The 11,709-nt window shown below is 27.1% G+C and overlaps 2 protein-coding genes across 2 annotated transcripts; one reads left to right on the top strand and one right to left on the bottom strand.

Annotated features, from left to right (window-relative positions):
* Window positions 1–1,405: 1,405 nt before the first annotated feature.
* On the bottom strand, window positions 1,406–4,622 carry LOC132920904 (ubiquitin-conjugating enzyme E2 variant 2). The gene is made up of 4 exons (XM_060983631.1): window positions 4,346–4,622; window positions 3,666–3,808; window positions 3,457–3,582; window positions 1,406–1,826 (listed from the first exon to the last, which is right to left on the bottom strand). The coding sequence occupies exons 1-4, from the start codon at window positions 4,365–4,367 to the stop codon at window positions 1,686–1,688; spliced, it is 432 nt and encodes a 143-aa protein (XP_060839614.1). The 5' UTR covers window positions 4,368–4,622; the 3' UTR covers window positions 1,406–1,685.
* Window positions 4,623–4,718: 96 nt separating this feature from the next.
* Window positions 4,719–7,028, top strand: LOC132920903 (leukocyte receptor cluster member 1 homolog). Its single transcript, XM_060983630.1, has 3 exons — window positions 4,719–5,174; window positions 5,803–5,902; window positions 6,161–7,028. Exons 1-3 carry the CDS (start codon window positions 5,152–5,154, stop codon window positions 6,875–6,877), a joined length of 840 nt encoding a protein of 279 aa, XP_060839613.1. The 5' UTR covers window positions 4,719–5,151; the 3' UTR covers window positions 6,878–7,028.
* Window positions 7,029–11,709: the final 4,681 nt, after the last annotated feature.

The following is an 11,709-nucleotide window of genomic DNA, read 5'->3' as shown; positions in this document are numbered from 1 at the left end:
TATTCTGTATTTCCACATTTATTGTCTTTTGATGATTGGTGATTGTCATTTGCAACGGATTATGTACATTATAATATCGTATCCAAATAATATATTCTTTCAACTTACGTAATTTAGTTTATTTCATTTAAGCTATTTGTCAGATGACAAATTGAACCATACAAACTTGTTCACAACTATGTAACAAATTAATTAACCAAGTTTAAATTGTCATGTCAATAAGTTTGTAAAGAAATAACAATAACACCTAATTCAAATATAAGTGCGTATGATTCCTAATTAATAATTATTAGGTACCTAGCTATTACATATATGTCACCGATACTTGTATACCTATCTAACCAAAAAAAAAATCTTTTCGATGATATAAATTAATAACACACTGAAAAATATCAGTTTTGTAATGTTTTTACTACCTACATTAAGTAAGTACCTATAATTTACGAATCATTTAATATTTTATTACTTATTATAGATAATAAATACTATACCTAAAGCTATGTTATAAAATATTAAAAAAAAATAGAGGATGACATTGCTCATTATCAATGTTTATGTGTATATTACCTACTTTAGGGTTGGCATGGCTAAATGTAAATATATTACCTAACTAAAAATGGATGATTAATTGCCAAACACTTTGTTTGGAAAATATAAATATTAACCATATGTGTCATACATAGGTACTAAAAAATTAGTAGTTTATGATTAAATTGGTATAAATGCACAACGTTAATAATTATTATATAAGTAAAATTTCAATTGATATTTGATTAGTTAGTAAAATTTCTAAGTAATCGTAAGTAGAATTTGAAAAAAAAACATTTTAAATGACAAGACAATGTTTAATGTATTTATTTTATCAGGCTCACCTCACATACTTAAAAATTTATTAAATGTAAAATTAAAAATAAAATATAATATAAATTAAATTGTTTAAAAATAAACTTCAGGTAATAAGTTTTTAAACCCCTTAAAAACATAAAATATGTGTTGTTTTTTTTACATGTTCTTAAATATTAAAAACTAGTACAATAAATAACACAAAACACAGAAACTGAAGTGAATCTAAAGTTTAAAACATGAATTAAGATCAGTATTAAATATTATAAATATTTTCATTTACTATTAATGATAGTGAGCATCTATTGTGAGAATGTTATTACTCGTAAAATTATCTAATTAAATTAGTAATTACTTACTCACAAGTAATCTCAATTTATATTCATTATTATGATTTAAATATTAGTTTTTTTTTAGTACTTAAAATAAAACAATGTCTAATTATCTATTTATGAGTATATAATATAATATAATAAATAGTATATAAAATATGCCTAAATGTGATATCGCTTTCTGAACCATGAAATTAAATGAAAAATTTAACAAAAATTATAAAACAAAATGATCTGTAAAACTTATATTCCTGTGGAAAATATGTTTATAACCAAAAATGAAAGGGATAGACATTTCCCAAACACTTTAAGTAAAATCTAGGTGTCGGTCTGAGGAGCTGTATAATAACAGCATGGGAATATAATCCTCAGGCAACGACCAATGAAGCGGCGTTGTTGTTGTTGTTGTACTGCTTGCATCGGCTGTGTAGGTTGTACCGGTGCGGCCGCTGTAGGTTGATAGCGAGGCGCAAGGTACAAACTATTCCATGGTTCAGACAGCGGCGATGGCTAGAATGTGCTACCCTCAGGTGGCTGAGACATTTTCATGTTATCCTTAAGTGTCATTAATCTCCTAAGCTCTTGCAGAACAGTTTTGATATTATAATCACGTTGCCATCTAGCCAACACTGGAACTTGTCTATTATCAACCTGAAAAAAACAGTATCAACTATATAAAATAATTTTTCTTAAAAAAAAAAAAATAATAAGAAATAAAATTAATATTGGTATTTAACAGAAAAAATTCAGAAATAATCATCATAATACTATTACATAGAGAAGATAGGGTTAACTATAATGGACTTGTGATTGACCTATGTTTTCAAGATGGTTGCAATCAATTTACCTTGAGATTTGATTTAGTAGATTTACCTCAACATTTGGATACTTGAGAATTAAACAAAGATAAAAAGTAAATGTACCATACAATATTTTTTTTGTTTTCTATAAAATAATTGAAGGAAAGACGAAAATAATTTGAGGTCGACTCAAAATCAAGTTGTGATCGATTTGTTGGTCAGGAGTAAACATAGAAGACTGTTAATTAATCAAGATTATTATATTATATAATAAATGTACTTTCCTGTTCTTTTGACTACCGAATTTGTATTTTATATACAAAATACATTTTTATTAATATAACATTTATTAACACATAAATTATAATAGTGAATATTAATAATATCTAACATAAAATCAGTTAGAAATAAAATAAATTATAGCTTAAATAATAATTTTGATAATAGAATGACTAATATGAGTTATTAACAGGGTAGACCCGCAACTTTTATACAACTCCCGGGATCAAGGCACACCAGCCGCTAGTTATATAATATTTATGTTCATATAAATGAAATCGTTAATTTTAAATTCTAAAAATTTTTTTTTTTTTTTTTATTGTTTATTTAAATATACACAATCTGTAAATGTTGAAATTCTAAAATAAAATCTAAAATTTAAAAATAATTAAATAAAATTAATATAATAATATTATCAGCATTGTAATGATTTTAAAATTATTTAATGAGCAACCTGTGTTTGAATAATAGACATAATTGATTCCAAGTTTTTTATACTTAAGATGACGTATAATGTATATATTATAATACATGTAGTAGTGTATTTACAACTTATTTTTTAAATATGACACTCAATAAATGAAATTTTTTCATTTGGTGATGGAATTTATGGCATTAAACAATAGTTTAGACTACAGAAAAGTACCAAATATCAAGGTATTAGTAATCTTATTTAAATTCAATTAAAAGTTGTAAAATAGAAGATATAAACAATTGAAAACCAAGTATCTAATCAATATACCTGCAGTAAGGATAAAATGTGCTATTTATTTTAACATTTGCAGGTGACAAAACAACAATTTTTAGATGGTATTAAAATCTTGTAGATTTATGATATAAAAACCAAAATAAGCTTTTGTATTTTAAAAATTGTTAATTGTTAAATTTAAAATCTATTTCATAAAAATAAGTATGGCAAAATTTGTCTCTTACATCTTATTTAATAAATATTTAAAACAAATTATATATAAAATAAAAATGATTTATGTTGTAGGTAATGCTAAAATAATGGTTTATAGTACCCAAATCATACATTTTTATTTTAATTAAATATGATAATTATTAATTTTTGATAAAAATCTATATATACTGTATACTTAAGAACTATGATAGGATTTTAGTAATATAGAGTGAAATAAAGTTTCAATAAGTAAAAAAATACAATGAAAAAAAGTTTATAAAATATAAATCATACAACATACCAGTCCACTTGTGTTATGAACACAATTCATATTAATGCGCGTAACAAAACGAGCGACAGGTGCATCATCTGGATACATAGGACCACATTCTACTTTTAAGCTGTACATTCTATTTTCATAAGGAGTCTAAATAAAAGAAAATTATTATTACTAAACACCTCAGCTGAAAATGATATTTATTTGATATTAAAATAATTAATAGTTTATACTCTAGGCGGTCCAATGATCATTCCAGTCCATTGAGTTAAAGTCATATCATCATCTTTTTCAAGACCCCAACTAATAGTGCCATCGCCGACACCTTTCTGTCCTTGTTCTAATTCTTCAAGTAGTCTAAAATTTCTCGGAATCACTAAAAAAAAAAAAATATTTATTAACACTGTTAAGATGTTGTCAATAGTTAAAAAAACAGCGTGGTGGATATATAACTGCTGTCAATGAGAAACGAAATAATTAGTTTAAACGGTCAAAACAATTGACAAAACTTTATTTGATATCCGGTCAAGAGCGAGCTACCGAATTTGTATTTATACACATGGAGTATGGCCAGTAAAGGCAAACAATGATGGACGTCACAATAATTTCCATACAATACGTCAATAATAATTATTCTCAAGTTACAGAATACAAATGGAATGAAAGAAAAATCCGCGACTTAGGAAAATGTCGAAAATATTATTGTGGGACTATAAGCGGAAGAGTGACTTTTGAGGAATTTGGACAGATCAGTCAAGAAACCATACGGGACTCGTGGGAAATGGAGCCGCATCAGCACCACCGCAAAAAAGCGGTTAGGAGCACGTCGTGACAGAATACAGAGCGGTCGGAACCGAACGACCCGCAGTGATGTCGCGGCGTGCTTCATCGAAACGGCCGCGTGTACACTCACCAACTGTGTTTGTGATGGCCATCTCGTACGAAGCAACTGCAAACTAATGGTAGCGCGAAAAAGACGAGAACGTCAGGTCGGCGACTGCGGTCTGTAATCGGTACGTCGAATGTCGGCTGGTCGCTGGTGATTGGCGACTTGGCGTCAGTGGAAATCGTAAATACAATAAATCAGTCGTTGTATGATGTTGTTATTACTATTATTATTTATTATTATTATTAAATATAATAATGTTATAACTTATAACATTTATATACGATTTACGATGTTATGTGCAAGCACCTATCATACGGCAGTCGGTCAGAGGAGAGAACGACGGCGGCCGCGGCAGCGACAACGACCGCAAACGATTGGCCCGGCATCTCTGAGTACAGTGTGGCCAAAAGCCAGTGTTCGACCGGCTACATTCTGTAGCGCACGTACACTGTAGTACGTCTGGTCTTATCACAAAATGTTTGGGCACCACTTTTTCCTAAACCTCGGATGATGAATGATGATAAACCATAGATTAGATAATAATATATTTATTTTTATTATAATTTATAGTTTACTGAAATCTTAAATATTATGGTACAATTAAATATAATATATAAATATTGAATATTATGCTGCATTATTATTAATAATTTAAAATTATTACTCCTCGGATTTTAATGAATCGAGTATTCGCGTTTCTGGCCGTTTCAGTTACAACGGTGTTCGCTTTTGAAATAAATCATTATTTCATTAGTCATTTCGACAAAATAGATATAGGGTAGTTTTTTAGGACGGTTGATTAAAAAGAGTGGTTTTTAGAAAACATCAAAATGAATATATTGCCAAAAAAGAGGTAAGTGAACTAACATTATAGGCCATTATGATTGTTTATCTGTTTTAAATAAAAAAAAAATTATTTAGTAGTTAAATTAATTTAAATAACTGATAAGTAGGTAGTAGGCACCTATTTATATTGTTCATAGTTATAAAATCTACAAAATTACACCCTCTGAAATATATATTGATCTTATTTTATTATGTTATCGAAAACATTGCAACCAAGATGATCATTGTTCAGAACACATCCTTCAAAGTGTGATATTCTTAAATTTAAATGTGTTAAGTATTCCAATATAGTATTTTGAATTAATTACAAACAATTTGGGTAGGTATAAGGTACCAATTATAATACTGTATTGTATTAGATAAATACTTAATTATTAAAACAAGATCATTCGATATTTAACAAAAACTTATATCTATACTCTGTCTCAAAGTAGAATATACCAACCAGTTCTTTGTACTTTTTATTCCCTTCTATCGTAATTACCTATTCCATTATGTGGGAATGTCGCTGGACAAAACCCTTTGGTGTAACCACTAGTATTGGTGTATTCTACTTTGAGACAGTAAAAATATAATAAATTTCATAATATTCTTAAAATTAATCATTAAACGTACCTTTAAATAATATTTTATAGGTGGCATGTACGTACCAAAGATAACATTGCGCGTGTTAGGCGCGATGAAGCACAAGCAGCCGAAGAAGAGAAGAAACTTAAGATGAGGATACAGCTTGCTGTAAGTTAATAAAAATAAAAAAAAAATAGATTTTAATTAAACATTAAAAACTTTGTAACATGAATTAAATTCGAGATTAAATTTCAAAAAGTAAAAAATAAATTTAATAGGTACTTAATTCTCATTAATTAATTAGTAAAATAATTGTGTTTTAATCATAGATTATTTTTATTTAATCTATTAACTTTGGTTTTAAATTTTTAAATTATGAATAATTAATTATAAATGCGGATTACTAATAATTAAATTTTTCTTTAGGAACAAGAAACAAAACTTGCATTACTAAGAAATAAGTCAAGACAAAGATATGATGACTCTGCAGATCGACCCAAAGAAACTAAATCAGAAGAGCTAACTCATGTTAATTTTTTCCAAGATCTCGAAGATGGGAATGTCGCTCATACAGGTGTTAACAAAGAACATGAGCAGGAAAAAAAGGAAGAGAAAGAAGCATATGAAAAAAAAGTTGGTTATCTTACTTATTTAGGACAGGACACAGATGAGGCTACTGGTAATGTACAATGGTATAACAAGAAACCGAAACGATTAGACTTGTGTAAAACTGATAAAGAAATTGAAACAAAAGTTAAAACATTTAATGATCCACTTATTGTTATGAAGAAATATGTTGAAACTGATCAAAAGAATAGTGAAAAATCTAAAGCATCGATTAAGACAAATGACGAATCACCTATAAAAAAACATAAGAAAAAACATAAAAAAAAAGAGAAGAAAAAAGAAAAAGTTAATGACAAAAACGAAAAAAAATTAATTTTAGAAAAACTTCGAGAAAAAAGATTAAAGAGAGAAAGGGAAGAGAGGTTTAGAGCTAGTCAATTATTAGCAAGAATGAATGGAGTCATACCTGTTGAAGTTTCAAAACCACAACCAAAACCAACTATTGTTCAAAAGTATAATTCTCAGTTTAATCCATACTTAGCTAAACAAAATTATCCTACAACCAATTTTAATTAATAAACATACAATCTAAAAATATGTTATAACGTGTCTTATAAATCTATTAAATATTTTATTGTTTTATAGAATAAAATGTTGAAAAATTATGATAATATTGATCTATTTATATAAATATTTGATGAAAATATAACAATAAATAATATTTTAATTCTAGTATCACCTGATAACCTATATTTTAGACAAAATTTTGGTTTTAATATACATTTTGGTGAATAAGCTGAATTATTTAAATACACTGATTCATTGTCTGAATTAGGAACATGTAACTATATAGCATGCATGACTTGTTTAGATATTAAATGATAATTTAGATTTTTCTGTATCTTTTATGACGTTTGTTAAAGTTTTAATTTTTTTTTTAAAGGTTTTTTTATTTATTTCATCTTCATAAATATCTAGCTTTAAAATAATAATAGTTTTACAGTTTAATTACAAACATAAATATTAAACAAATAAAAGGTTAAATTTGAGAAATAAAAATATTGAATTTAGTATAATATTTATCTGAGTAAATTCTGAGAAAAGGGAGGATTATATCTATTTTCCGTAATACCTATTTATATAATATCTTAACAAATTAATAATCATATCTACAAGATATACACTAATCACTATTTGATTTGTTAATACTATAATTCCTTCAGTAATTTTCCTATTTGTGAGAATAAATTATAAAAATAAAAAAAGTAACAAATTGTTAGAATCTTACAACTGCAGTTTCTGCTAAAAGTATTACATTTATTATACAATGTATTATTAGTGGTAATAAAAATAATTTATTAATATTATTATTATATATTCTTAAATAAATATAATTGCAAAATATCAAGAATAAATTCAAGGATGTTATACAGTTATACTCATATGTGTTGTTTACATCTAACAAACTCACGACATACCAAATTTTACATTTTAGAATAATCCTAAATCCATGCAACTATGTAACATTTAATATGAAAGTAAATTGACCTATTATCAAATTGAAAAAGCAAAACTATTATCTAAGGCACCACATTTAAAAAAAAATTGCTTACATTATATTATATGGATATTTATACAATATTTGTTAAATTTAATGACTCCTTTGATGTTGTTGGTTAGAAATTATTTTGACTCAATACAGTTGGTTAAATTCATTCTTATGGTTGGTGACATATTCTGTAGATTTTTTAGTTTATTTTTTACTTATTTAATTGCTATTTTATGTTATGTATTGGCGACTCTTGTATCCCAGGTTGAGTATCGCTATAGCTGTTATAAATAGGTACAAAGTATTAAGACTATTATGTCTTCAAAAGAAGAAGAAATGAAAGTTTTGATATACACTTTAATACCTATAGGAAAAATGGTTAGAGGATTTATTATTAATCTCAAAATAACGAATAACACACATTCGCTCTAGATAAAGTCCGAGTATTGCTTCTAATCGTAATTTTTATAATAATAAAGGTTGACATTTTAAGTTATCATTTACGCAGGATATTTTTGAGGCGATATTTTAATTTAGGTATTTTGGTTTAGGGATATTTAGCTGTGGAAGTAGAACCAATAATAAAGACATATATTAAATCAGGTTATCAATTTATTGTATTGTGCAGGGAAAAATAACTTCAATTTTATTTATTTTTTGTTATTTATTTAGTGTAAAATTGTACCCAACCTAGGTAGGTACTGAAAAATACATGTTGTGACTGTTGAGTATTTGTTTTTGAGGAAGCAACAATACCAAGGGGAAAGCGGCGCTATAGCTCCCTAGCACCTCGCCACATCTCCCCCACTGGATCTGCGCCTATACAAGTATTTATTGGTACCTAGGTAGTCATTTTTATGTGATGCTGCTAATTATTATAAAATTTAAAAGACTGATGGGTGATTTGATGATTTTATTCACGTTGCGCCTAACATTGTGTTTGACACATTGGGGATTAAATTGTGTACTGCGATGATTTTAGACTTTAGTCGTTGGTTGTCTGTTCGAAATTAATGTGTGTAAGGTGAGGATAAAATACAGACTCTAAATGCAAAATTGAATGTACATTGAGTACCTATTAGATTTTATTAGAACGAAATACTAATATGAATAATTACATTTTGTATGGTCGACTGTCGTTGTTATGGACCTGGTTACTCATAGAACGTCACCGATGTAAGTCACGGCGGGAGATTGTAAATTCCGCCCGAAAAAATATGCAGGTACAAAAATGGATTTGGAAAAAAAATATTTTTAAACTAAGCGTTCCGTGACTGTACGACGCGACCGTGCAGTTCGCAACGCGGCGTGTTATACTATTTGAAAGTCACAAAATGTCCGAACGAACACGGAACAGAAATATCTCAGACGAAAATCGTCAATCATGTCATATCTTATCAGCTTTGCCACATATTGTGGATCTAATAATTGGAAATATCAGATAGAAATATTATAAATTGTCTTCAGTAAACGTCCTAGTCTTATATACGCTTATACGCTATAATGGCTCAATTTATTGAATTAGAACGTGGAAATATACTTTTAGTATTAGACAATTTTAAATTTTTTAAAGTAAATAGACCTTTGGCTTCTGGTCTCTGGGTTAACAAAATGGCTAAGTATAATCAAAACTTGCAAAGCTTTTGTGAAAACCTTTGGTGAAACTACGAACATCGCTGAACAAAATGTTGATCATGATAAACATAGTGTAAATAGGCAAGTACAATATTATACATATAAAACTTAATTAAAGAATATATTTTAAAAGTATTCATTTTTTAAAACCTGAAATTATAATTGTGTTTTTAGTGATAAAAATATACAACGGCAAATTGTATCAGTATAGGCAAAACGTAAAGCTGTTGACGATAATAATGAGAAACCTAGTAAAATAGTATGTACTGTTATTAAAAGCATTCCTTAATCTAAAGCGTTGCAAGTAAGTGACTTACATAATATTAAGCGAAATATTTACAATGCATAGCGAAAGAAATTCCCTCCTTTGCTAAAATCTGGAGAAGAATTTCAAAATATGCTAGATGATATACAGGTGGTAACCAATCGAGATGAAAATTTTATACTTAGTAACGACAAAGAAAATGGTATTATAATTTTTGGGTGCAAAACAAATCTAAAAATGTTATCAACTGCAGAATCAATTTACATGGATGGTACATTTGAATATAGTTCTAAATTTTTTTTGCAACTATTTACTACCTACCTATACATGGTTATTTCAATGGCCATTATATACCTTTAGTTTTTTGTTTATTAAAAGCAAAAACTCAAAATATTTATTTAAAATTTTTTAAATTAATAGTTAATCTTTGTATTCATGCTAATTATTACTTATTTGAGCCAAAGTATGTTGTCATTGACTTCGAAAAAGCTATACACAACACATGTAAATTCATCTGGCCAAATATTCAACTTTATGGTTGTCGTTTCCATTTATTACAATCGTGGTATAGGTATGTTCAAACTTCAAACAGCAGGACTAAGTCTAGAATATAAAACCGAAGTCTCGACTATTAGAAATTGGATAATTAAATGTTTCGGATTAGTTTTTAGAGCCCGAGATGGTTTTTGATTATTTTGAAGTATTTTTTATGAGTTCTAAGCCAAATAACCGTAGATTAATACAATTTTCAGATTATTTATTAAATAATTATATAAGTAATGACGCTGCTTTTCCTCCAAACATATGGGCTGTTGCTACAGCAGATTTGAACAGAACGACTAATGCTTGTGAGTCGTTTCATTCCCATTTTATTAAAAGTTTTAAATCTAATCATCTTCATATTTTTATATTTTTACTTTTTAGACAAACTTAAACAAACAAATTCAATTAGAAAATTACATAAAAATAAATAGTATAAATGAACCACATAAATATAGAAATTCAAAATCAAAAAAATAAAATATTTACATGCAAAATATAATTAGAAAATATAAAATGAATAAAATATTTATATAGATGATTACGTAGAAAATGTGGCTCATTATTTTGGGGATTTTGACAAAAAAAAAAAAATAATAATATGGAAGTGATATTTTGACTAGTATTTATTATTATAATTATTACTATTTTTACGATTCTTAAAAATTTTATATGATATACAATATGCATGACTTATATATTGTACTAATTATTGATTTTGATTTAATTTTACTATGATATTATGATTAGGTATATTTACTTTTATAATTTTATATGATTTATGTTGTAATTATTGACTTAATATGTAAAATATAATATATATTTATTTAAATAGATATCTACTCTTAGAATTTGTTTATTAACAGTAAGTAATAAATGTATTCTTTATAAACATATTGACTATTATACAAATACGGTTTTGATTGAAAAATACAAATAAAAGTAACTTTAAACTTTTAAGCTTCATTAAGTAATAAAAACTTCTTACTTATAACTTATAAGTTAAATTATGTAGGATGTGTTTATTAATTATCAATTTTTTTTCGGGTAGAATTTACATGTATGTTTCTTTACCTGTATTTTTTTGGGGGCGGAATTTACATGCGCCTGTCAAGGCCTTTGGCTTTAGCCTCTAGTCCGTAGGTACAGCACTACAATCAACTAAGTCTCTCGTTATTCGTTAATATCTTCTGTGATCATATAAGGTGGTAAAGTCGACCGAATCGCCCTGTTTGTGTCCCGAGGTGGTGGTTGATAGAAACGAGCTTTGCAGATACGCTATTGTGTAACTTGTATATTAGGTTCTTTACTTAGGTACAAGGGATGTCATGGAAATATGGAATTATATTATAATTTATAATATTTCAGTCTGCTTGTCTAAAATTATTTAAATTCTATGAATTCAGTAAGGTTTAAAAC

Source organism: Rhopalosiphum padi, chromosome 2 (genome assembly GCF_020882245.1).
Source record: "Rhopalosiphum padi isolate XX-2018 chromosome 2, ASM2088224v1, whole genome shotgun sequence".
Taxonomy (NCBI): Eukaryota; Metazoa; Arthropoda; class Insecta; order Hemiptera; family Aphididae; genus Rhopalosiphum; species Rhopalosiphum padi.
The sequence above is the reverse complement of the archived record's forward strand: the minus strand, read 5'-3'. Positions and strand labels throughout refer to the sequence as shown.